Source organism: Centropristis striata, chromosome 2, assembly GCF_030273125.1.
Source record: "Centropristis striata isolate RG_2023a ecotype Rhode Island chromosome 2, C.striata_1.0, whole genome shotgun sequence".
NCBI lineage: Eukaryota > Metazoa > Chordata > Actinopteri > Perciformes > Serranidae > Centropristis > Centropristis striata.
In genome coordinates this window covers 22,479,070-22,505,472 of record NC_081518.1, presented here as the reverse complement: position 1 = coordinate 22,505,472, position 26,403 = coordinate 22,479,070, and the positions used below count along the sequence as shown (strand labels likewise).

Here is a 26,403-nt window from a genome sequence, read left to right as displayed (position 1 = left end):
TTTTATCAGGCCTTAATGGAAATGTGTTTTGTATTTTCATTGTTAGCAGCATCATCAAACAATCACAAAATCAGTGAATCATTTGGGAATTAATTGGGAAATAGGAAAGTAACAGCAAGTACCAAAAAAAATGTAGTTTTTTAGAGGATGTTTGTAATGAATGATACAAGAGACTAGATGGCAGTTTATCAGTTGTTTTAATAACAGTCTTAGAGCTGATACATGAGTCTCCAAGAGAAGAGCTTATTTAATATAGAGAAGACTTTGAAGATTTGTTGAAGTTTGCAGATAAAGTTGAAGTTTCCTTAGTAAGATCAAAGGTGAAAAAAGTATTCAGATCCCTTACTTGAGTAACAGTACTTCACAAGTAAAAGTTCTACATTCAAAACTTACTGAAGTTAAAGTACAAAAGTATCAGAAAACTTAAAGTATTAAAAGTAAAATGACTTGTTATCCAGAATGGACCCACTCAGATTGTTTTATACATTACAAATATGTTACTGGATTATTATTATTATTATTGACACATTTATGAAAGCAGCATTTTAATTTTCTCAAGCTAGAGCTCATTTTAACTACTTAATAAACTGTTAAAAGGGTTTAAGTGAGTCTATATTGAGTCATATAGATGGACATACTTTTCAGAGGACAACATTTCCATATTAAACACTTTAAAATTGGTTTTGTAATATCAACATTTTTTGAGACACTGAATTTTAGGTCTTCATGAAATGTAAGCCATGAATATTATAATTCAAAGAAATTAAATACATTAAGACATGAAATGTTTCATTCTGTATGTAATGAATCTATTTAATGTGTTATTTCCACTTTTTGGATTGAATTACTGATATAAACAAACTTTTCTATGATATTCTAATTTATTGAGATGCACCTGTATAAAGTTACATGAATAGAAATACTCAAGTAAAGTACAAGTAACCAAATTGTACTTGAGTACAGTTCTTGAGTAAATTAACTTAGTTACATTCCAACACTGACTAAGATGCATATTTCATTAATGTATTCAAACTGAACTCAGCCGTCTAATCTACTGTCATGGAAAAATTATTAGACCACCCTCGTTTTCTTCATTTTTCTTGTTCATTTTAATGCCTGGTACAACTAAAGGAACATTTGTTTGGACACATATAATGATAAGAAAAATAGCTGATAAGAGTTTAATTTAAGAGCTGATATCTAGACATTTTTCCCATGGTTTTTTCTTGATAATAACCAAAATCGTTAAAGAAAACCATGGAAAATGTCTAGATATCAGCTCTTAAATTAAACTCTTATCAGCTATTTTTGTTGTTATCATTATGGCTCTGTAATAAATGTACCTTTAGTTGTACCAGGCATTACAATGAACAAGAAATTTAAGAAAAAAATTGTCTAATTTTTTTTTTCCATGACTGTATCGTCTCCCTCATGTGTAACACAGGAAGTTCCTCCTCTCTGTGCAGTCCAACGTCTCCACGCTGCCTGTGCTGTTCTTGTTTAAGACCCCACAGCGCTGCCTCTCGGGGGGGCAGGGGGGCAGGTCCGTGTGCGACAGAGGGGCCCTGTTCACCCACAGCCACTGATCGCCCAGGAAACGCAGGCCTGTCCACATCTGCAGAGAGGAAACATCTAATGAAGCTCCACCTGCTGCCACAGAGACCTCCATCATTACAAAACAGGCATCTAGAAAACCTGCAAACAAGCTCAATTATAACTCTCTGTATTGTCAATTTTCAAACCATTACGCTTTAATATTTGTACATTCCGAGAGCCGAGGAGAGCTATTTTCATGTGCATGATGTCATCTCAGTGTTTAAAGTTTATGGGCCGTCTCTCTGGGAACGAGAGATGCTAATGAGCAGCTGCAGCACAGGAGCAAAGAGGAGAAAAGGAGTTTTTGGCGTTTATGCTGCATGAGAAGCTTTGATAATGGTCATCGTCTCAGAGTTCAGTAATCAGTAATTATAGTACATGTGATCATCAGGATCAGAAAATAAAAAGCAGGCTGTTAGTGGGGATTAATATGAGACTATCTATAATTTATTTCTCACTATAGATATCTGTAACTTTATTACAACTACTCAACATCTATAATTATCTTTGTGATCTTTATCTAAGTGTTTTAAATCAGCATATCCTAATTACAATCACAGATAGATGTAAAACATATACAGTGCTTAACATATTTATTAGACCACCTATCATAAAAACAAGAAAACTAATATTTTAGAAATCTTTCAAAAGCTTGATTTAAAACTAAAATGTTATTTATTTGACAAATAAACTGAATCCACCTTTTTAAACCCAGTTTTGAGCCAAAGTCAGAAATGAATCAACCAGAACATTCAACCAACTAATTTTTTTTATTCTTTTCTGTTCAGGAATGCAAGTAAATAACTATAATTTTACATCTTAATCAAGAAATATTAATGTGCTTTACTATTTTTACAGTTTTTTTTGTAAAACATTAATTTGAAAATTCATGGATAACAATAATAATTATATTTTAGCATTAAAAATAACCTTTCGATTAAAGAGCTTCTACATACTGGTATATTAACCATTACAGAAACATAAAACATGATTTTGGTAATAACTAAAGATGTTAATTTAGGACATAAACCGCTGGTCGAATACATTTGTTAAGCACTGTAGTAGCCTACCAGTCAAAAGTTTGGACACACCTTCTCTTCAATAGTTTCTTTAATTTTTATTTTTTTCAACATTGTAGATTAATATTAAAGACATTACAACACATGAAAGAACACATATGGAATTACGTAGGAAAAATATGTAAAAAAATAAGTGTTAAACAAACCAGAATATGTTTCAGATTTAAGATTCTTGAGGTGCTCACCTGGATGGTTTTCAGTTAACAGGTGCGTCTCATCAAGACTTAATGTGGATTTGTTGCCTTCTGAATGTGTTTGAGACCATCAAAGCAAAAAGGTTAAAGGCTACTGTGAAGAATCTCAAATATAAAACCTATTCTTGTTTGTTTAACACTTTTTGTGAGCTAAACTCTGTAGAGTGAAACACACTCCTCTTAAACCTGACCATGTTTTACTTAGTTTTGTCTGACTGGCTAATGTCAGTATTTTAAGACAGAGGTGACTAGGCTATTGACATTTTTTTTTTTTTTAATGTTCAATGACATTATTAAATAGGTTTAAAGCCAACTGTAAAAACCAACAAACTTAATGATAAGAAGCTGTCAGAGATCACTGGAGGCGAAAATAACGTTACCGTATACTGGACAGGAAGTAAAGTGAAGGGCTCACTTTAAGGAACATACTGGAGATCCTGGTATCATATGAAACTAGAAGATCAAAGGAATCTATAGGCACCATGTGAAATAACACTGCAAAGTTACTTACTGCACTTTATTTTTAAATATTTTTCATAAAAATTCAGAGCAGTGAAGCTTTAAGTTTTTTAAAGTTTGATAAAATGCTGCAGTTGTTGTTGTCCATATGTTTGATATCAGTTGAGTTCAGTTTGACTGAATACTTTGTCAGTCTGTGGGTTTGACTCTCATTGTGGAGAAATAAAAAGACTGAAGTGAGATGAACAGACTGAAAATTTTAAACAGATAGATAAACAGCTGAAAGTGCCCCTCAAAAATATAGCATTTTTGGCCAAACCGTAGCTCCTATCATTGAACCGACCTCACCTGACTTCTTCCTGAACATCTACATATGTGTTTTGTTAAAAAAAAGAAAAGAAATGAGCAATCAGAAGAAACTGCTACCTCTGCTTTCCTCCAGAAATTTTCCCTCCTTTTTAACATGGCGGTCTATGAGGCTGTGGGTGCGTGTTAGTGGATCATCTGTGCGTCCTACGCCCCAAACTATAACTCTGACAGCTTTAGCAGATCAATGTGAGTGAGAAGATGATTTTCTCAATTCTTATTAAGTATGAAATGTCCTGGCCAGAAATAACTTTTTTTACTGTTCTTGCCACCTCGAGAACAAGAACAACTTTCTCTGTTCTTGTGGAGTATGTAAAGGGCTTTAGACCCCAGGGGGGAGTAACATGCTAACCTACTTCCGGGTTTAAGAACTCATTCCTTTGGCGCCTAAAATTCCTCACACGTCACTGAAGAATAACCCACCTCGTCAGTCTCGGCCTGCATGACCATAACCATCACAAAGTCGTGGTCTTCCTCAGGCTGCACGCTGAGCAGGTCGCGGCCAAGGGCTCGGCAGTGCTCCAGTGCCTCCTCCCACGTCTTGTTCTCCTTCACCAGGATCACATTGTGCCTGAAGCAAACGTAGGGGAGGCGGGCGGAGCAGTCTTGGGTAGCCAACTCTTTGCTCGTAGAGTAGATGGAGACACAGTCGCCGTCGCCCCTTGGCTCACCGTTTGCCCAGTTTGTGTAGTCTGATTCCATCGTGCTCCACCTAAATGTTCCTCCTGCAGAAAACATGCAACACAAGTGTTTGTCAGAAAGTCAACAATCCATCCAGCCATCAGCTTTATGGCTCAAGATGTGAGTTGAAATGTATTTTTCATTACTTGTTAGACTTTATTGCATTTGCCTTGTCATATTTGGTGTCATGTTTAAATGTGAGTAACTGGATGGAAACTTGGAATAAACAACAAGGTAAATACGTAGATAATAGAATAAAGAAAATAAGCTTATTGAGAGAATTAGTTAATTATCACCACCAACTCCTCTGTCCACTCTGTCCACACAGTTCATAGGGTGTCGTATATGCTCAGTGTTCTTAACGAGCTGAGGTGTCAGGGACTGTAATTGTGACGGCGGTTAAAATGGCAATTGCACTCAGCTTGTGAGTAATGCATCATAGAGGTTTTCAGCACTAGTGGAGAAACTGACATAACATTTTGCAAAAAGGAATCAAAACTCGAAAGGTTTGAATTACAGTTACTGCAACTGAACGAGGGATTTGCATGATTTAAGTAACAAAAAGAAGTCATATCTGTGAAAACATATTCTAACAGAAAAAAACTAAATAATATCACATGCTTTAAAATATCCTAATTTAAATCTCTTAAATTATGTGCATGTCTCAAAATCCTCACAGTCAGTGTTTTGTCATATTCTGCCTGACGAGGGTGTGTTATTGTCTCAAAGCTACAGAAAATCATAAAGTGAGGCGCCTGAGAGACTGTGAGCTTGACAAAACAAATGTTGGACCCCAACAAGCTGTTTCAGGGCTTTTTTTTTTTACTCACTTTGTCCTTGTATTTCAATATATAAAATCTATAAGTCCTGCAGCTCTATGGAATCAGCACATTCATGGCTAGAAGTGGGAACAACTCGAACATGTCTTTGTGCAGAATAACACAGTAAGAATGACAGGCATCATAAAAAAAGTTGCAAGTGAAAAAGTTGATAAATTATTACAATATAATAAAAGCAAATTTATACACACTTTTCCCACAGTGCCCACAAGTGTCATGAATGTCGTAAAATAAAAGCCATCTCTACATATTGAAGTATTGTCCTGTTCCAGCCTCTCCTTTCCTCTCGGCTCTGTGTAAACCACCTCTCCTGTCCTCTCCTCTCGGCTCTGTGTAAACCACCTCTCCTGTCCTCTCCTCTCGGCTCTGTGTAAACCACCTCTCCTGTCCTCTCCTCCCGGCTCTGTGTAAACAGCCTCTCCTGTCTTCTCCTCTCTGCTCTGTGTAAACAGATTTTCAGTGAATATTTGTCACGTGACCGTTGGTCTCAGCAGAATCAATCATGTCTTCACAGTGTCGCTGAGTAGCAGACTTTATTGTTTTTAATAGGATGTGGTTAATGCAAACGCTTCATTTTTGGACATGTTTTAAATAAGAAATATCACATTTTTAAGCTTTGTTTTGGTTACCTTTTCATAACCTAAGATCCTTTCAAGGACCATCGGAAAGTTCAAATTCTGACGATAATGCCTGTTTTTACAGTTTACAGCACAACTGGATGGCTGCTTGACTATGCTGGCTCTCCCCTGTGGCAAGTCATAAGTCTGTTCATGTCCTAAAGTGTATTGAGTATGTGCTTATGTTGCCGAGGTTTTTTTTTTTTATTTTTTTTTTTTCTTTCTTTCCCTCTCCTCTCCTCACTTTATGCTGTATTTCTTTCTTTCATCAGTCTCCCTGCCCTGTCCACCCCTTTGTCATATTGTGTGTATGTTAAGTATATGTTTGGACAGGTTGATGGCTAATTTCATTGTCCTAGTACTTGTTACTCTTACTGCAATGACAAAGGCGATTCTGATTCTTTCAACGATAAATTGGGTTTTTTTGGCAAGCTTTCAAAAAACAACATACTGTTCAATCCCGCCTGTAGGACTTGGTGCCATCTTAGAAAATAACTTAATGGACTGAATATGTACAGTTCATGGTTGTAAGTGTGTTTGTGTTTACCGTCTCTGTGCAGTCCAGTCCAGACAGGAAAGTTCTGCTCCACAACAATTTTAGGTGCATTTTCGTAGTCCCGGAAAGATGCCAGATCATCGTAGTCACTGTGTTCCCTGCAGTACTGCTGGGCTTCAGACCAGGTCTTTGACTTTGGTATGAATTTGTAGTCATTATGCTTTTTTTTTTTGTCGTGACAAAAGAAGAAGAAATATGCTCCACAACCCTGGCCATAAGTCCTTTTAAGAGAAATGTCAAAAACAACATTTTCACTAGGAAGAATTTGATGCATGAATCATAATTTTACAAAAAGTTTGCACTATTGCTGAGCATCCTGCAAATCAAATCACACTTCAGGTTTTATTGTGCACTCAAAGGAACAGCAATTAAACTGTGTCTTGGTTTAATGTTATTAGTTAAATGGCTTTTATCTGTTTTTGCAAGTTAACTTAGCAGCCATAAGTTTTTATGAATTAATTTCTGCATAAAAATCAGCCTATTAAGACTTAAATCAGGGCTCACACCTCCTCTGCCACCAGATGTGGAAAGTAACTAAGTACATTTACTCAAGTAAAGTACAAATACCTCAAATTTGTACTTGGGTATTTCTATTTTATGTACCTTTATACGTCTACTCCACTACATTTAGCCGATAGCTTTAGCTACGTGTTAGGTCGAGATTTAAAATAAAAACATGATACATTTAAAATGATTTTTTTTTCCAAATTAAACTTCATAACAGTTAAGTAGTTAAAATGAGCCCTATCTTTATTAAAACGCTCCTTAAATGCATCAAAAGATATTAATACAATGCATTTAGTACACAGTCATGGAAAAAAATATTAGACCATTGTTTTCTTCAATTTATTGTTTATTTCAATGCCTGGTACATTTGTTTGGACAAATATAATGAAAACAAAAATAGCTGATAAGAGTTAAATTTAAGAGCTGATATCTAGACATTTTCCATGGTTTTCTTGATTATAACCAAAATCATTCTAAAAAAACAAAACATGAAAAATGTCTACATATCAGCTCTTAAATTAAACTCTTATGAGCTATTTTTGTTGTTATCATTATATTTGTACAAACATGTTCCTTTAGTTGTACCAGGCATTAAATTACCAAGAAAGTAAAGAGAAAACAAGGTCTAATATATTTTTTTCCATGACTGTATGTGAAACAATCTTAGTGGATCCATTCCGCATTACGAGTATGTTTACTTTTGATACTTTAAGTACATTTTCTGATACTTTTGTACTTTTACTTCACTACAATTAAAAGTCCTGTTTTCAAAACTTACTGGAGTAATTTCACTGTGTGGTATAAGAACGTTTACTGAAGTAAGGGATCTGAATACTTCTTCCACCACTGACTACAATAACAATAACAGCAGAAAAAAATCATGACATTCTTTTACATGCAAATACCATGTTTAAGTATTTAAAACAGTGCCAGAATAACCTCCCATTACCTTTGGTAGGGGTAATAGACAGTAGCACAGTCACTATTCGAGTGTGGCTGTGATTCTTGCCACCTGGCTTCGGAGTAGCTGTAGGACTGTCCGTCAGACCAAGCCCAGTTGAGGTCCTCAGTTAACTTGTACAGGCCGATCCATGCATGGTATTGCGTCATGGTGATTTTGTCTTCATCTGACTGCCCAAAGATAGTGGCCAAGTCAACGTAGTAAGTTGAGCTATTTTGGCCGAAAAAACACCAACAAAAAGCTGTTGTCACATGCAAGTACACTGTACAAAGAAAAAATAACATAAAAACTGTTAAAAAGTATGGCAGCAAGAGATGCCAAACAGATACCACCAAGTAACAGTCAACAGTATTTTACAGATAATTCCTTTAAAGATATGGATAATCTAAAGTATATATTTGAATAACTTGTGTTGTTTGTAAAAAAAAAAAAAAAGTATTTTTTAAATATTTTTTTTTAAACTTTTTTTTTTACTCAATATTAAAGTTTTATAATGTGGATTGTTTAAATATTTTACACAGAATTCACTGTAATTTAACATTCAAGGCCATTTAGCAATTGAATAATACAGCATTTTTTAATTAATTTTTAAAAATCTATAATATCCCATTATATTAATTCACAGATTTCTACTTTCATTTTATGGTTAATATTTATAATAAAAATGATTAACCTTTTTTCATGGCATTTGCACTTAATGTAGAAAAAACAATAAAAATAGTGTAATAAACAGTATTTTTTTTTTTTTTTACAGTGTAGAGCTGAGGCTGACAGACACATCATTAGTTTAACAGAGATTTGGCCTGAAAACAAAGTTTTGGACAAATCGTTGGTTTGACGACGGGAAGTGATTACAATTATTGTATTGAAGTGAGGTCAAGGTCAAATTTATTTATATTGCACAACAAAGACATGTTTGAGTTGTTCCCACTTCCAGCCTCGATTGTGCCGATTCCATAGAGCTGCAAGACATATATATTTTATATATATTGCAGTGAAATAAAAGGTCTCAGTGAGTGAAATGTAAAAAGAGCAACAAACGCCCTGAAACGGCAGAAGAAAAGATTGTTTTAACAACTGAACTTATCTGTTGAGGCAATGAGGCAAGTTTATCTACTTAGCTATCTTATCGATATTATCCCCATTTTCACTCTAGTTTCACTTTGTATAAACACCGACTACAACCTGATGATATGAATAAAAATAAAGCCTCACCTCTTGCAGTAATTTTGAGCGTAATGCCAGGTGACATGACTATGGATGTAGTTATAATATCTCTGCACCACTGATCCCAGTCCAGACACACAGGCACCGCCGAGGAGCAGGACAAGGAGGACTCCTGAAAGGCTGCTCTTCATCTTCATCAGTATTCTGCTCAACACAGAGCATCATATTGAATACTTACACAGCAGATGAATGCAGGAATGGATCTCTGGATATTTCAGGCAGATTAAAGGGATAATTTATTGGGTTAGTATGAGGTACGTGTCCACAGTCAGTGAATTACCTGCAGTAGATGGCCGTCGAAAGGCTCTCAGTTTGGAAAAGCTGACAGGAGAAAAACAATTTTCTGTTATGGACGGGGGCAGCAGGTTAACATATTTTAAGTCTCTTTAAAAAAAGCTACATGACATAAAATTTAAACTATTTTTGGAACATTTTCTCCGCTTTACCTTAACTGGACGGGAAACGGAAGTTTTAACTCACAGAACACAAGACAGTAAGCTTAAAGATGTAAAAATGTATGTTTTCATCAAATGTCTTTTTAAAAAAAAAAACCTTTTTAAATGGTTTTACACATTTTGTTTTTACATTCTAAAGGCCAACCCATTTTAGCATTCATTTTATGGCTAATATTTGTCATAAAAATGATTTACTTTTTTCATGGCATTTGTGCTTAATATATATGTATTAAAAATAAATTAGAAAAACCCCGTAAAATAATAATCAATTTCTGGAAAATTATTTTTTTATACAGAGAACTGTAAGGTAAATCTGTGAAAATATTCTAAGTAAACTGTACACTTTAGGTCGTTTAATTATTTAAGGGATTTTTTAAAAGATAATTAAAACACCATTGCCGTCCACAGCAGTATCCCTTAAAAGTCCACTGTCTATTTTTTTAATATTATGATCTTACTAAAAACAAAAGGCTCATTGATTTTAAAAGACCATAAAAAACACTAAAAGTCACAAATTATCTCAGCCACTAACAATCATCAGCTCAGCAGATAATGTGTCGTTACCTGTCCTGATGCTCGTTCTGCTGTTTCTTCTGCTCCGTCGTCGTCAGCGACAACCACCCACTGCTGCTCGATGGGCCTCCAGCATCCAGCTGAACTTCTCACTGCTCAGAGTTTTGTGTATCTCATACGTATCATTTGACTAGCAGACACACTTAAGTCAACATCAGCTCCCTGTTGCTGCCTCTCAAGAAACCATTTGACTGTTGGCAAATAAAGCAAAGATTTACCTACAGAGCTTAAAAATACAGTTTATATTGTACTCAGGAGCGACAGGGAGCAGGCAAATGAAACTGCTGCGTCACTGTGCTGCTCAGAGTCACATCAGGACAAATCCACTGTCACTGCTCTAAATCAGTGCACGAAATATCCAACTAAAACATATTCATGACTGACTCATTTCTAGTTGAGGTGAGTTTAGCAGACAGGGATCAAGAAGCTGAAAATTGCGTGGTGAATGGTCACGTGACAAATATTAACTGAAAATTAGACAGAACTTCAGGCTGTTTACACAGAGCCGAGGGGAGGGGACAGGTTTTAAAAATGCAAGTAGTCCAATATAAATAGTACGTGGAGCAAGTTTTTTTTATTTATTTTTTTAACCACCATATTCTTGACTGTTGGAAAAGTGTTGTATATACAAATTCTATTTTATTACAATATTAAAAAGTCTTATATTGCACGAAACATATTGAGTTGTTAATTTGTGCAGGACTTGCATGTTGCAGTGAAATACAAGGCCACAGTGAGAAAAATGTAAAACTATAATATCAGTGTTGCAAAGCCTAAAAACTCTCCATTGTTCAGCTGTAATGTGTTGCTGCTGTCTAATCGGTTCTGTTTTGTTATTTTTAACACATACCGTTTTCCGTTTTTTTTGTACTTCTTGATAATTGTGCAAACTTAGTTATCTATCTTTTTAGCCTAAAACAAAACAGACTTGGTGGGGAAAAAAAGAAAGATTACTCACCTAAACGACATGTTGAAAGTGACAGCGCCCTCTGGTGGCCGTGGAAATTGTGACAGGAGCAAAGGAGGAAGTTTGTGTCGTTTATATTGTAAGGTTGATCTCTTTAAACCATTTCTGCGATCATCTTTAGCCAAATGTTTATTATTGTAAACACGATGAAAAAGGTCCTGAAACCTTAATTATGTTCCCCATCCCAGTCGTTTTGTGTCTTCACCTTATTGTACATTAACCAAAGCATTATAACATAATAAAACATGCATTTTTTTAACCGTGATATGTAGTACATAAAGGTGATAGACAAATGGTTGTTGAAAAAAACCCCAAAACAACTTGACTCTCACATCATATAAAATTTGACCAGACTATCAGACTTGATCGTATCCACAATATTTAATTTAACTGAGAACTTTGTGCAAATATCTTCACAGGACTGCACTTTGTTATTGTAATAAATAAATAAAAAGTTTCTTCAAATATTTACAAAAAAATAAACAGAAACATTCATAAATAATATTCAGCATAACAGAAGAAAACGACTGCACACAAAGTTTTATTATGCAGTGATTTTGACCAGGATACCTTTTTTTTTTTTTTTTTTTTTACGCCTGCAGTCATATTTCAAATAAACTCTGGATTACATCTGAAACAAAAAGAGAAGTCATTAGGAATACATATTGCACTTATTGGTCTGTGTTTATTGCTTGTGTTTACGGACATTTCTGTCCGTTTGTTGTCTTTTTATTTTTTTTCTGTAATTTATATTTACACCTTTTGCTTCTAACCCATTGTGGGACCAATAAAATATAATCTAATGAAATCTGAGATTGACTGAGATTTACAGCATTGCAACTAAAATGTTTACAGATTAACTCCCTCACAGTTTGCACAGTGCTTCGTTTTCCTTTTAAATGTGTTGCTGCTGCAGAAATCCCCAATGTCAAATATTTACAATACATCTAATCACTAAAATTCCCTGAAATACAGGCTAATAGTGTACTGTTGCAATTAGATCTAAAGCTCCAGGTTGATGTGGTTTGTCTGCTCAGTAGGAAGGTTTCAGATGTTGCATTAATTCCCTCAGACTAGTGTGTAATCACGCTCACCTGGGCGGGACATGCTCCTCTGCAGCTGCTTTAAGGATTCTTCTGACAGCGTCTGGATCTCGTCCTTCAGCCGGCGGTGGCCGTCCAGAGTCAGATGCCACAGACAGGACTTCCTCTTGCCGTCTCTGCACAGCTGGTTGAAGGTTTTGCGGAAGCTGTTGTTGAAGCAGAGGTTGTGTCGGATGGTGTTCTTCCAGCCGTCTGGAGCCGTCTGAAAGAAGGGGAAGTGCTCTCTGGGAAAGGACAGGGAGGAATGTAGGAGACATGAGCGACTCAGAAAGAGGCAAATGCAACTTTACCAACTTCAAAAATGCCTGATTAGATGCCTCAAGTTAGTCAACAGAATGCATGATGCAGTGTAAACAATAGTCTTGCAAATTAACAGTAAAATACTGGCAGCTGGGTTGCCAGCATTCTACTGTTAGTTTTATAGTTCCCTTACTGTTATCTACTTTACAGTATGGTACTGTGATAAAACCACATACTGAATTACAGTAAAATCCTGCATTTCATTGATTTTTACAGTAGACTAAAACACAGTATGGTGCTGAAGCTAGTTGCAATATTGTTGCAGTATACAATCAATGTCATTTTTTGTAAATAGAGCAGATTACTGTCTGAAAGCCAATTACTACGAATTAAGCGCTGTCTTCACTGTAACCTCAGTAGTTTTAATATACCATATACTGAATGACTTAGTTAAGTAAAATGCAGCCATTAAAAATGTGGAGAAGAAGAGACATAGAAAATATATCTATTTCATATATTTTATGGGAAAGAGCAAGCTACCAACAAATATTGCCCAGAATGCATTGTTTTCTACAGTATAATACCTTTTTTAATGGGAAACAGCATGTTACTGTCACAATTTGGCTGTTTTCTTACAGCAGTATGTTACAGTGTGTATAATCTCATGGGATGTGACCTCTGTCTGTGTGTGCTTTACCAAACTATCAAACTCTGACCTGGTGAAGTTGTAAATCTGCTGGACTTTGAGGCTCCCACTGAGGCTGCTCTTCAGTGCCAAGGCGATGAGGATGCAGTAGTTGACAGGTGGACGGGGCCAGCAGCCAGGCTTCAGGGCCTTATTGTCCTGGAGGTAGAAAGGAACCAATTTTAAGTGCATTAATTCCACTGATTCTGCTTCTGCATGAAAACATTTCCAGAGAACCCAGATGCAACCAAAGCAAACTTTAGTTTTAACTTGTGATGTTTAGAACCAAAACGCTTGGTTTTAAAGCTTAGCATTTTATTGAAAACAAAATAAATAAGCAACCAATCAAAGTGGAAAGAAGCATCATTAGGTATGAAGTCTAACTCTGAAAAAGATCTTTGCTTCCCAACCCCATTCTCACTCCCAACTCTTCACATACAGACGCTTGTTCAGCGAGCCCAAACTTGTTTGGTTACAGCTGCCTTAAAAGAGGTGCTTGCAGAGCTTCATACATCCCTGTGGAGGAACCTGATCAGGTCCAGGGTCAGTGTTCTCACCCTGGCCTTGGTGGCTCTTCCCTTGCGTTTGTTCTTGGCTGGTTGACAGGAAATGTCTTCAGTCTTGATCTAAGAGTCAAAGAGGGGGAGATAACAGTCATCACACAAGTGTTAAAATCAGAGCACTGAATCCTATAGAAATATTCTGATGGATTTTTAAAAGTAGGTCTGATACATATAGATATACACCTAGATACTTAGAACTTGGCACCACCTCCATGTCCACCCCACAGGTATTCACTGGCTGAAGGGGGGGCTTGAACCTGTGGAAGTCTATGATCATTTTCTTAGTCTTTGAGGGGTTCAGTAGGAGATAGTTCTTGTGACTCCAGTCACTGAAGGCTTTTATCAGTTCCCTATATTCAGATTCCTGTCCATTCCTGATACACGCCACAATAGCAGTGTCGTCCGAGTACTTCTGGATGTGGCAGGACTCAGAGTTGTATTTGAAGTCCGCTGTGTACAGTGTGAACAGGAATGGAGCCAGAACAGTCCCTTGTGGAGCCCCTGAGCTGCTCATTAATGTCAAATAATAAATAAATGTAAAAGAACATAAACACATATAATTTTACACATATAGATCATCTGTTAATTCCAGGGGTAAATGTTTCACTTCAGATGATTAGCCATGAGAAGTTTCCTTCTTACGAAACACAAATCTAAATAGTGTGAATACTTGAAGTCTAACATATTTGTCCAGTGCATTTTCTCCCCCTATTGCAAAGTATTTTAAATCCGGTATTGTTAAGGTCCATTTTTATGAGCTTGAACTCCACTTCCCTGCCTTCGTTGGAGCCATACAGTCTATGGTTGGAGCATTGCTGCATTACCATCACCTGTAGATTAGTGGAAGAGTGTAACACCACTGGTGGGAATGTGCATCACGTCTTTATGTACAACATAAACCAAACAGGGACCCATTCAGTGCGACTAGAGGTCTAAAACACCTCCTGGAACTTCTAAGATCTGTTGCACATTATTAACTGTAATGTTAGAGCAATCTAAAGCATGCTACCACACACATACAGGCAGTTACTGTGTAACAGAGCAGATGTGTGTGTGTACCATGTCCTCAGTGGAGTGCAGCTGCTGCTGGAGAGGAGCATCATGGGAGGAGAACGTGTGGAGCTCTGTGGTGAGTCTTTGTTGGGTCTCTGCAGACTTCACTGTTTGGATTTCCTCCGCAGGTTCAAAGCGACTCTGCAGATCTGCAGTGTTCTTTCCATACTGCAGCGGGCAGACGATGTTGGGATTCACCATCAGCCACAAGTTAGGCTTCACAAAGGTGTCTGAGATATTAAAAAGGGAAAGGTTTGTGAGAGGAAAATAATTTAACACATTTGTTAAAGGAATAATTTGACAAATTGGGGAAATATGAGGCTACAGTCAGGAGATGATTGACTGAGCATAGAAACAGCAAACATATAAAATAAATAATTCAACTTACCAGCATCTCATTTGGTTCTTGTATAGCAACAAAAATATGACTTAAACTCCTGGCTTTAGTTTCACATTTAACAGACAGAAATGGATTTTCTCAACTGAAGCAGAACAAAAAAAAGTGTAGGCCTATTTCCTAAAGTTTCAGACTATCCCCTGTGCCTCAGATAAATACAATGCAGTGCAGTGAGAAACGCTGATGTAACATGGGGTAATTTAAGATATTCAATGGGATTTTAGAATGTTTGATATGCAAATTACTACAAAGAAAAACGTGTAAAAGTTAATCATGCATTAAAGCTTCTCCACCACACAGGATGTGTTTGAACAACCAGGTCAATCGAGTGTTTTCTCTGAGCTCACCTGACATTTTGTCGTAAAAAGTGAATTCATCTTTTCTCCTGGAGGCTCTGGCAGACGGCCTCTGCACCACATACTGATCATTCACTTTTTCATCTGTCATCAGTGGTAGATAAACACATCGACACACAAACATTACACACTGGCAAACTGCACTTATTGTGCTTCAACCTTTTGGAGGGAAACTTTGGCAAACCCACATGGAAACTGCTTTTTTTTAAAATCATGTGATTAAAACACAACTTCAGACACAAAAACAATTACAATCAAACATGACTCAAAAATGTTTCTTTGGGTCCTTGTCTAGAATAACTCATATTTGCATAACATCAACTCAGACGTGCATTATGCCAGTGCTTAGTGCTTTATACCAGGACTATGCAAATCACCACAACCACACCTGTAAATTTCAAGATATATAGGCCTAATCTTGTGGGAGTTAGTGAGATTTTAGTTTGCCCTAGTGTCCCTGCATTTCCATGCTTATTACTTGCAATCCATTTATTTGACCTACAGTGTGCATTGATTGTTCATAATTATAACATTTAAAAGATTCTCTAATCTGTTTTTAACCAAAAACAGATAGTCCTCAGTGGTTTTCTGTACTGTGTGACTCTAATGGGAGTCATGCTTTATCCCACAGTGAAGCCGAACACTGCAGACAGAAGAAAAACAGTCACCGTGGTAGAACTGGTCAGTGGATGTGGCCAGTTTCAGCTCCTTGTCCATGTCCCAGTCCATCAGGCCCACAGTGCAGTGCAGGTCAAAGAGGCGATCGCTGGTTTTAAGCTGTAACGTCATGTCTGGATGTGTTTTCTCCTCTCAGCTCAGTTCAGAAGCTCTCTGATGAGAGTTGCAGGTTGCAGCCTGCAGGCTGCTGCACAGCTGGAGTGGCACACACTGATTGGACTCAATTAAACTGAAGAGTTCAGTCTGTGCTCAATCTGGTTACAGGGACAATTCAGCTCCTACAGCTACATTTTTATTTTGAAAATCTGTTAGTTTCATAGATAAAATGCAACAATAAATTCTGACATTATGACGCTAAATTGAATTTACTTGAATAAATACATCCTTCTGCATGTGATTAGTGATTCCTATGAAGGCCAAGTGATGACAGCTTTGGTCCAGACTGAAATACCTTAGAACATTCATTTGCACTACTGCAGATTTGCACTTATTTTAAATTATCCTCATTATGTGTTTATTACATATACCTATAGCTTTTTCTTATTTGTTTTTTTAAAAAAATTCAATTTAATTTTATGTTAATTCCATTTAACCATCTTTTTTTTTTCATGTCTTATGCTGCTTAATAAAGTATGTCTATCCAAATATTTTTTGTATAGACACGCATATTCATTTCGGAAATAATTCTATTAACTTTCTTTGACTTTTGGTGTCATCAGGCTCAAAATTTCAATTTGGTAATAAAAAAAGTATTGGACAAATACCTGCTAACTATTGGCGTGTTTGGTTCAATCAGAAAATTTTATCAAGATGAAGAACATGGTAAACACTATAAACTATAACTATAAATGATCTCTTTAGATTAGTTTGTGTAGATCTCTATACTCTATAGATTTTCTATTTAATTTGCTTTATTATACTTTTATGCATACATACTTTTTGGAATATACACGAGGTCCATTTAATGTTGTACATGTATGAGTGAGATACCAACCTCTTCTATGAAAGGAACTCCAAATTCCTTCAATCATTACTAAAATGAACATGATAATTTGATTATAATTATTAAGTTAATTATTAGCCAGAGTTCCAAATTGACCATTAAATGGTCATATCATTTATTATAATTAATAATTATTTCTAATAGTACTATTAGTGTTATATATATATACAACAACTACATCTGCTAAACATGTTAGCATTGCCATTTTGAGCATGGTCTGAAACCCCCGTCAGAGAACTGTTGTCATATGTTTGTATTTTAGATATTTTATCTCGAGCAGCGTTCTGTTGACTCTCGTCTGCAGCAAAGGAGACATCTGACTGTAGTTTTACAACCTGCTGACAGCTGAATATGCAAGATTTTCAGATTTAAAATCTCTCCTTATAATCACATGACCTCACTCTGCAGTCACACATCCTCATGCATATTTTACACAAACATACACATAATCTCTCCCTTTACTCTTCTGCAAACTGACATTTTCTGCTGAGGCATCTCTTATTTTCATATACCTGATACAAACACATCAAACTAGTGAAAGTACTTCAAAGCCATTTGTTGAGTCTTTTACATTTCTGCAGACCTGCATTAGTAGTTTAGTCTATTTATTTTTTGTCACATTTACAGAACACATTTCACAAGTAAGAAACAGATCAAAACAGAAATAAATCAATTTTTACAGCATGAAAAAACAAAATCATATCGTCATCTTTAAATATCTATATATCTTTGTATAGTTTAAACATTAAGTCTGTCATATACTCACAAGATTTTTGCCTCATTGCAGAACGTTCATTTACAGAAACTCACATGGGAACAGGAACGGCGAGGACTGGAAGCTCCTGTTCAGCTGCTTTTTAATATCTAACAACGATCTAGTTAAGACAGCAAATCAGGTGGGGGGGCTCACACGTTTCACTCTTAAGTTTTGGGGGAAAACCACAGTAAATGACCAGACATGCTGACAAAACCTAGCACTAAAACAGAAATAAATACAGGTTATAGAGAACCTGGTGGACTGACGCTAAGCAGAGGAATGTTTTCATGGCTGGCTGAAGCTCTGCGGTAGTGTTAACTTCAGATTCGGGATGGTAACTTTTTACTACACTGCACCCGTGTTTGATGAGCCTGGAGATTAACATGATTTGAAAAAGATGGCTGTCGTTTGGTGTATTTACGATAAAATAAATCTTTTCCCCTGGTGGCTGGAGAGTTAATTCCTGAACAGAGTAGATTGCAAATGCTTCTCCTGGTGTAATTTGTCAGTAGATATGTCAGGTGGACAGGACGTGCCTCAAAAAACAACAACACACTGTGTGTCAGAAAGTTTAGACAATCAGATGAGAGTGTTTGAAAGTCAAATAAGTTGCCTCCTTTATCTGCTGAGCTGATTAAATCAAGCACCAACCACCTTTGTGTGACCAGGCTCACGTGATTCTTTACAGCTAAAAACTCTGTATTTAAGTTGATTATGTATTATACATTGTAAGCAGTAATGAGCCTGGCTGCAACTCACAGGGAATTCAGATGCCCAGAATCAATTTACACCTGTGAGTGAAGAATGCAGAAAATGTAGCATCAAACCATCAGAATCTTTATCACCGAGGTGGGACTGGAGACACACCATCCAAGACATGAATGAAATGATGATAGGAAGAAGAAGGAGGAGGAGGAGAGGATTAAAAGATAGGAATGTAGTTGTCGATCTTGGCGCGGTGCCGCTGGGCGATGCACTCAGCGATCCATACGATGTTCCTGCACTCCTGCTCCTTCAGCTTGACGTACGCGTAGAAGACACTGAAGTGGAACTGGTTGAGGAAGGCCAGCTTGTTCAGCTTCACCTGCAAGGAGAAAGAAGGAAGATGAGCAAAGCTGATAATGAAAAGCACAATCTAATCATCCATACTGACAGGAAACTACCCTCATTTTCACATCTTAAAGCAAAAAATATAGATAATATAGTCTATAAGAAAATAAAATACAGCAACAAAAAAGTATGCAACACTGTCCGCATTGCATAGGGTGTCCATTAAGTATCTTTACAATTAAAGAAAAATATTACAAGGGCAATTGATGAGATGTCTTAATAAGATTTGTTGTATGTACTCAGTGGCTATAAAAGTTTTTAATCACATTGCATTTGTGTATTTCAGGTACCCTGTTGATGAAATAGGTAGTGGTATATGAACCCCTATACAAATGGCTACTCCTCAAGAGGAGGCACAATGTGTATCATTGTTTATTATATTATGATTGAAACAAAAATCGAGGGGGACGGTTTCTCTCCATCTCCATGCCTCAGTTTGACTCACAGGGAGCCCGAGAGATGGTGTTTGGAGTTGACATTAGAAAGCGAGGAGGAGGATAACATGACACCCTACAGTGAAGATTGCAAGAAATCAAGTACTGTCTTTATGTGCTTCGTGCAACTAATAGTACCGATGTAGAGGTGTATTAAATGAGGCAAAAAAACTTCAATATCTACTCCTCATTTTTTTTTAATAATTTCCACATATTTGTCTGTTCATTTGCTTTGTAAAACTTTTTTTAAGTTGTAATGAGACTTTATGGACACCCTGCATAGTTTGTGTAGCCAGGTACATAAGGTTAAAGTTAAATGTAAGTTGCTTCTCTACTTGGGAGTTTGTCTGATCATGTGTGTGTCACCTCGTGCTCGAAGAAGCGGTCCTCCAGTGTTTTGTCTCCTGGGTTGCTTCCAGCACCTTCAAACAGCAGCTTGTACTCCTGATGACATGAGGCAAAGTTCAGACATATTGACAGTGATAGTGATGGTGATAAACAACACAGAAACAGGGACGGACAACAACAAGAGAAGGGGGAAAAAAAACCTCAACAATCTCTCTTTTTATACAAAAATCTAAAAGTTTGGAACAAAAACAGACACACAATTAGTGGTTATATTTTTTATCTAAGATCTGAGGTGATCTCACGAGGACACTCGATTTTTGTACTTACCGGATAGAAATCAGCGACGGCCTTGACCTGCTCGTAGTCATCTGCCCGGGCCAGCTGAGCAAGGCCTTCTGGGTAAAGCTTGCCGCAGTGGGGGAAGAGCTTGGCACGGTCTTCCTTGGACAGCTCCGTGCCGAACGAGTTGATGGTGATGATGAATGCTCTCCTGTCGGCCTCGAACTGCAGCACAGACGGGAAGGTCAGCGGAGCAACAACAAGTGACAGACTGAGCAGATACTTGACTATGTTTATATGCACACTTATAACTCACAACTTTAAATAAATGCAAACAGACATTCTCCATCAGCTGTATTTTGTGTGTGTGTGTGTGTGTGTGTGTGTGTGTGTGTAGGTTTGTTTTCACACTATAAACAGAGCAGAGACTCACCTCCAGAATGGGACACATGGTGTCGGCTGTGGTGCCTCCAAGGTTTGAGCAAAATTTATAAAAAGCCTCCAGGTAAGCCTGAAAGGACACAGTTTAAAATGTCAATTTATGCAACCAATAAACAAACCAGTACATACAAATCATTGCTTTATTAATTCAAATATAAAGCTAATCTTAATAAATCAGGATATTGTCATGAAATTTATGCAACTGCATTATTCAACATATCGATTTTTGTTGCCATCTTTAAGAATTCGTAGATCACTTGTGATTTTAATCTTCTACCCATTTCCTGAGTTTCACCTCATTGAATAAATTGTTTCATCTCTTGCTGTTGTTTAAGTTCATCCTACCTTCAAATCTGTATAAACTCTCATTATTAAGTATGTTTATCATCATAATGATCATAATTATAGTATGCTTTACCTTGTAAAGTGTGTTACGAATAATTTCAATGTTCATCTCATCCAAGTCCTGTTCAGATATGCAGTCCTGGAAGAAAGCAGCTGAAAAGAAGAGAGAAAGAATTCACATCAAGCCATCAGAAAAGAATGTTGTATTTTATTACACTTTGGCACCATCTGCTGTTCTGCATGAGATATTGCAGTTCACTTTTCACATATTTAACCTTCTGGAGTCCATCTATTCATTGAAAATACACTGAGCATGTTTTATTTACAGCAATAACTTTATTTATATAACAGACAAGCTGAGAAAGCCAGTTAAAGTACAATCATATGGGCTTTAACACAGTGTGCCATTTATGTTTCTAGACCATTTTAAAATGTGTTTTTTATTTCTACAATGAAAACTATTACTATTTTTAATTTACATGCAAATAGAATGTTTTATAGTTTTATTTATCTATTATTTTTTTCTGCTGTTTTTGTGTGTATAAATAGTAAAAAGAAGGTACATTTCCATAGAAACCTGTGTCTTTTGTTTGTATTTTGGGTTCCTGGCAGCTTTATACTTTGTTTTGAAAAAAAAATGAAAAATCAGACTGATAGCCAAGTGTTTGTGGAGAGAAAGGAACCATGCATGTGATGTAAGGACAGACTGAAAGATGCTAAACACAGACAGAAATGAATGCATAGGAAGTTGACAAATTTGAACCAAATCTCCTGGACTTCAGAGGTTTAAAAAACATGTGATATGAGTTTACAAACCGAGGGGCGTGTCCACCAGGATGGCGTTGTAAAGTTCGGCGGGGGTCTGGGCGATGTTGACCGCTTCCATCTGCTCGAAGCTGCCCAGCGGGTGACACTTTGGCACAAGCTCAGAGATGGCCCGCTGGTGGAGGGTGCCCGTGATCAGCAGGATGACGTTATCAATCATATAGCTGTACCTGAAGACATAAAGTGGGTGGAGAGGGGTCGTCATTGGAGAAGCCAAATCTATCTGTGTGTTATATATCCTGCAGCAGGATCACTGAGAGCAGCCTTTTAACTTGTGTGCTCTAACAGCAGGTTAAAGACCATTAATAGAACATACTATACAGTACACTTTCATTAGGCCTGTCAGGATAATTACTATATCGACTTTTCGTTCGATATATAAAGATGAGACATTCGTTGTTTTTTTCTGGACTCAATATATTGTCGTTTACATGCGTGACTTTTTGTGCTTTTTTTGTGTTGTGTTTAAAGTAATGCTGCAAATGTTTGACAGGCAGTAGGAATTGCCAAAAAAAACCTCTACTTCCTAAGCAGCCATTCCAGTTGTTTATATGTTATTTTAATAATAAAGTAATATAATACATAATGATTATCTCATTGCAATCTTTTGTTTGCAGAGCCTGAAAGTCTATTTTATTTGTTTTGGTTGTGGTTTATTTATGTTTTATTTATCTAGGATATTTTATTTATTTTTTTCCACATTTCAATTCCAATGTTTAATATCCTCGAGGTATGAAAATTCATGCTGTTGAAAAGGAAGTACTTATTATGATCTAATATCGTTATAAAACCAAAACAACATCGATACAACGATACTATCGTAAAATATCGTCCTAAAAAAATTTGTTATCATGACAGGCCTACTTTCCATTGCTGCCAACTGTTTTTAAGCATAATTTAATATTAATTTCAAACCTTTCATTTTCGTACATAATAAAACAAAACAGACAGCAAATCTATTAACATTTAAGCAACTTAATTTCTGTGTTGAAAGCTATGTAATGTATTTACAGGGATCTGCTGACTCATCATTAAAATAAACAATTAATTGTTTGGTCTATAAAATGTTAGAAAAATAGCAAAAAAATGTCCATCCAGTTTCTTAATGTTCAACGTGTCTTAAATGTCCTTTTTTTTCTGTCCGAAACCCAAAGATATAAAATGAATGTTTAATAAAACTGAGTAAGGCAGGAAATCTCTATGTTTGAAAGGCTGAACACATACTTGGATGAAAAATTACTTTAAGTCAACTTATTGAACCACTTTGAACATCGTCCCTGTTGGTGCATGCAGGGACACTCAATAATGACTAAGGAGCAAGCATTTTGCATTTTAATGCAAAAAAACCCGAAACATTTTAATGGTATTCATGTAAGCTTTTTGTCTTCTGGGTTTGTTTTCCACCCCCAACAACAACACTCATCAGTGGACTGCATTGAAACAAATGCAATCCATTGATTGAATCAGTTCTCCGGTGTCAGAGCATACTTGAATGCATCATTGAGTTTCCAGAACAGTCCCTACATGCAGCTGTTGTATCACAAGATAATGTGACTTTGACCAAGAAAACAACAGGTGAAAAGAAAGGTTATTCACAGTTATAGATTAGCAAGCTGATTGGCACTGTGTACTGATATGAACTCGAACCAGCAGCTGTCTTGTTGGTAGAAAATCAACTGGAAAACTTTTGGAATGCTTTGAAACATGTTCATCAGTAATGTGAAGTATGTGTGACTTGATGTTAGCAGGCACTTAAATGTCGCTTTCACAAGAGTCGCTTTATTGAAATTGGGAGTCAAAGGTTGGTATGTGTCTGGAGCTTCTCCTACCTCACATGATCACTGATAAATATATTGATTATGGATTGATGGATGCACACTGCTTGATGCTATTTTCGTTGTTAAAAGCCGTTTATATGCTGCTCTCTGTGTTGAAATTCTGACAGGCAGACATCCTGACTGACCTGCAGCAAAAGTCACTTTTTATACATTAACATCACTGGGCTCAGACCACGGTGGTCATTTTCATGGTTTTCACAAGATCTTTCATACAGAAAAGTTCTGTATCAGCTCTGGCATTGCACTTTAAAAGGGAAATGTACTTTAGTGTATCACACAAGACATTCATGTCCATCCTTATGTCTCCATGCAAACATCACCGACCTTAAATTAAATATTGGAACAAGCAATCTATGCATTTTCATTGCATAGTTATTTCAACACAACAGCTTTTTGCTTACGTGATGAAGTCCATGAAGCTAGCCAGCGGCTCATACGACTGGTTCCTCATGTGGCGAAACTCCACCACCATCTTCTCCTTCAGCTTGTCATCAATGACAGACACAGTGAGAGGAGAAGCCTCGTTTGCCAGGAAGCTGCCATAGTCTGTGCTCTGCAGATGGAGCTTCAGATCTGCAGGAGAGACACAGGTGATTAGAGAGCTGGAAGTGTGTAAGAAACCTAAAATGAAGCTACAAAATGAGTAATAAAAGGCTGAAATTTCCCCTCTCATCAACAAACTCTCGTCTCAGAAGATGACTCAGCAGGATCATACCACTATGTTTGCAAGTTTTACCCAATTTTTCACAAATCATGCATACTTTACATTTTTACCAAGCCTGTTGCAGTTTTTCTCTGTGACTTTACTCTTAACAGCCAATTTATAACATCCAACACTATTGATGCTGCATCCCAACAAAAATCAGAGCCCCCTCTGTGCAAGTCTTCGCCAATCAAGCAGATAAAGTTTTATTTAATTTGCGTTTTTAATGGTTAAACATACAGCTAAGATGAAATAACATTTCATCGGGACCAGAGTGTAAAACTAACAGTGCAATGATCAGACAAAATCATAGAACATCAAAGTATTAATGTTAATAAGTCGAATAGCAACAAAGATAAGAAACCATGACAACTTTACACATTTGAACGCTGCAGTCTTGGATTTTAAGTTTTAATCTCACCATAGTATGAACTTAAATTTGCATATTTTTTTAATTGCACAAACCATCAGTGAAGATTGTGTCTTTGCCGTTTAAGTTACATTAGTGTTGTGTGGTAACTCAGACTCTTTCTACGAATCTTCACCTACAATAATACTACAAGTACCTACAGCCTGTAAGACTGCCGAACTCCTGGGCTCATCCCCTGACACTTTATCTTCATACTGCTATTTTCCCTGATTACACCAGTCAAACACAATATTATAGCATATGTTAGATGGTTATTTTATTTGCTTAGTTGCATTGTTGGAGGGAGCCTGAGATGTCATTATTGTTTACTCTTTGAAGACTCGTTGACTCTTTGTATATAAATAAGTAAAATCACCCAGAGGGAAGACACGTTTAAAGGTATCGTTTGGAAAATAGTCTGGTGAAGTATCGCTGTTATAAAGAACCTACCGGTAGGTACCTTTTAGAAGCTATTTAACTCATATCACATGTCTGGTTAGTTACACAAGACAACAATAAGATTTTACTGCCATAAAACCTCAGTTATATTGACGTGTACCAGACAAGAGTCACAAGCAGTCCCTTTAATCGGTGATGACCATAATAAACTACGGGAGTGTCAGTGTAACAGAGCTAGCTAAAGAGCTAAAGAAACAAGCCAGTTTTCTTAAAACTGTAGCGTCGAACGTAATAGTTCAAAGTCTCTTCTTAATATAGTTTCACTTCCTCTAGAAAAAGCCCATCATTGATCAACGAACGGCGCAAACACTTGTCTGTATTTGCTTAGCTTATGTTAGCTACCTAGCTAGCCAAGGCTCAGAGGGCAGCCAGCTTAAAAACGACTGATCGAATTATATTTCACCTTCAGGCAGTACAAATGATCAATCTTAGGTTTGAAGACTAACATCAAGTAATAATGATACAAAAAGGAGTGTGGGAGAATGTGATTACAGCAACATCAGACGTTGATGTAAAGCGAGCTAATGCTAACTAGCTTTGAGACTGACAGCTTGCGTTAGCCGGGTGCGGCTAGCTGTTAGCATCGGGTGTAACTCACCTTCCAGAGTCTCACACTGAACCAGGTTTAGATAATCCGCCTGGGATAATATTCCAGCCTTAAACCCTCTGACCAGCCCCTCCAGGTAGCCGTTATCCACGTTAAAATACAGCTCGGAGAAAGGCATCCTGTCTGACCGTCAGATCGTCTCTCTCTGCGGCAGGAGGAGAACCGTCAGTCCGGCTGCTGAGCGTCAGCTGACTGACCATGTGACCGTCATCTGACCTGCCAGCTGCTCGTGCACATCAGCTTGCGTGCGTGTGTCTGTGTGTGCGCGCGATTGCACATCTGATTGACAGAAAAATGTTTATATAAAAAAATAAAAAATAATATGAACAAATAGCAAACTCTCACAATACAAATTCTTATAACAACACAAACTGTGCTCATTTGCTCCAGTTCAACGTATCCATAACATGTGACTAGTGTGAAAGGTCACATGACCAGATCAGTTTACTTTCTGCCTGCATCTCCGGAAAATGTCTTCCTCTGACTTCTGCAAACTACTCACTTACTGAAGTGAGTAAAACATCTAAATTTAAAAATAAAGCTATACACTTTTACCTACATACTTTATGGGTAAAAACAGTGTTTGTATAATCATAAGTTCAAAAATTGTGTTACATGAACAATAGTACTTAAGTTATAAAATAAAATAACCATATCTCATATATATATGTGTGTGTGTGTTGCATTGTTACT

The 26,403-nt window shown here is 36.8% G+C and overlaps 3 protein-coding genes across 3 annotated transcripts; all 3 read right to left on the bottom strand.

Annotated features, from left to right (window-relative positions):
* Positions 1-1,414: 1,414 nt before the first annotated feature.
* On the bottom strand, positions 1,415-11,294 carry LOC131958787 (macrophage mannose receptor 1-like). Its single transcript, XM_059323968.1, has 8 exons — positions 11,069-11,294; positions 10,102-10,301; positions 9,363-9,403; positions 9,071-9,226; positions 7,844-8,065; positions 6,379-6,608; positions 4,118-4,419; positions 1,415-1,615 (listed from the first exon to the last, which is right to left on the bottom strand). The coding sequence occupies exons 4-8, from the start codon at positions 9,217-9,219 to the stop codon at positions 1,430-1,432; spliced, it is 1,089 nt and encodes a 362-aa protein (XP_059179951.1). The 5' UTR covers positions 9,220-9,226; positions 9,363-9,403; positions 10,102-10,301; positions 11,069-11,294; the 3' UTR covers positions 1,415-1,429.
* Positions 11,295-11,439: 145 nt separating this feature from the next.
* foxr1 (forkhead box R1) lies at positions 11,440-16,422 on the bottom strand. Its single transcript, XM_059323969.1, has 7 exons — positions 16,143-16,422; positions 15,466-15,558; positions 14,728-14,951; positions 13,663-13,731; positions 13,137-13,264; positions 12,172-12,404; positions 11,440-11,708 (listed from the first exon to the last, which is right to left on the bottom strand). The coding sequence occupies exons 1-7, from the start codon at positions 16,261-16,263 to the stop codon at positions 11,680-11,682; spliced, it is 897 nt and encodes a 298-aa protein (XP_059179952.1). The 5' UTR covers positions 16,264-16,422; the 3' UTR covers positions 11,440-11,679.
* Positions 16,423-17,743: 1,321 nt separating this feature from the next.
* LOC131993098 (V-type proton ATPase subunit d 1) lies at positions 17,744-25,888 on the bottom strand. Its single transcript, XM_059358834.1, has 8 exons — positions 25,702-25,888; positions 23,934-24,105; positions 21,686-21,864; positions 20,943-21,022; positions 20,517-20,594; positions 20,132-20,308; positions 19,823-19,900; positions 17,744-18,996 (listed from the first exon to the last, which is right to left on the bottom strand). Exons 1-8 carry the CDS (start codon positions 25,826-25,828, stop codon positions 18,835-18,837), a joined length of 1,053 nt encoding a protein of 350 aa, XP_059214817.1. The 5' UTR covers positions 25,829-25,888; the 3' UTR covers positions 17,744-18,834.
* Positions 25,889-26,403: the final 515 nt, after the last annotated feature.

Excerpts from the sequence above, each read along its gene's own strand:
- LOC131958787 (XM_059323968.1), bottom strand. The coding sequence starts at position 9,219 with ATGAAGATGAAGAGCAGCCTTTCAGGAGTCCTCCTTGTCCTGCTCCTC. Across the intron at positions 8,066-9,070 it reads GCTCAAAATTACTGCAAGAG|CTCAACTTACTACGTTGACT; the intron begins GTGAGGCTTTAT and ends CGGCCAAAATAG. Across the intron at positions 6,609-7,843 it reads GTCTATTACCCCTACCAAAG|GACTTATGGCCAGGGTTGTG; the intron begins GTAATGGGAGGT and ends TTCTCTTAAAAG.
- foxr1 (XM_059323969.1), bottom strand. The coding sequence starts at position 16,263 with ATGACGTTACAGCTTAAAACCAGCGATCGCCTCTTTGACCTGCACTGC. Across the intron at positions 14,952-15,465 it reads TTTTTACGACAAAATGTCAG|ACACCTTTGTGAAGCCTAAC; the intron begins GTGAGCTCAGAG and ends TTAATATCTCAG. Across the intron at positions 12,405-13,136 it reads CAGATTTACAACTTCACCAG|AGAGCACTTCCCCTTCTTTC; the intron begins GTCAGAGTTTGA and ends GTCCTTTCCCAG.
- LOC131993098 (XM_059358834.1), bottom strand. The coding sequence starts at position 25,828 with ATGCCTTTCTCCGAGCTGTATTTTAACGTGGATAACGGCTACCTGGAG. Across the intron at positions 21,023-21,685 it reads CCTGGTGGACACGCCCCTCG|CTGCTTTCTTCCAGGACTGC; the intron begins GTTTGTAAACTC and ends TCTTCTTTTCAG. Across the intron at positions 18,997-19,822 it reads ACCGCTTCTTCGAGCACGAG|GTGAAGCTGAACAAGCTGGC; the intron begins GTGACACACACA and ends TTCTCCTTGCAG.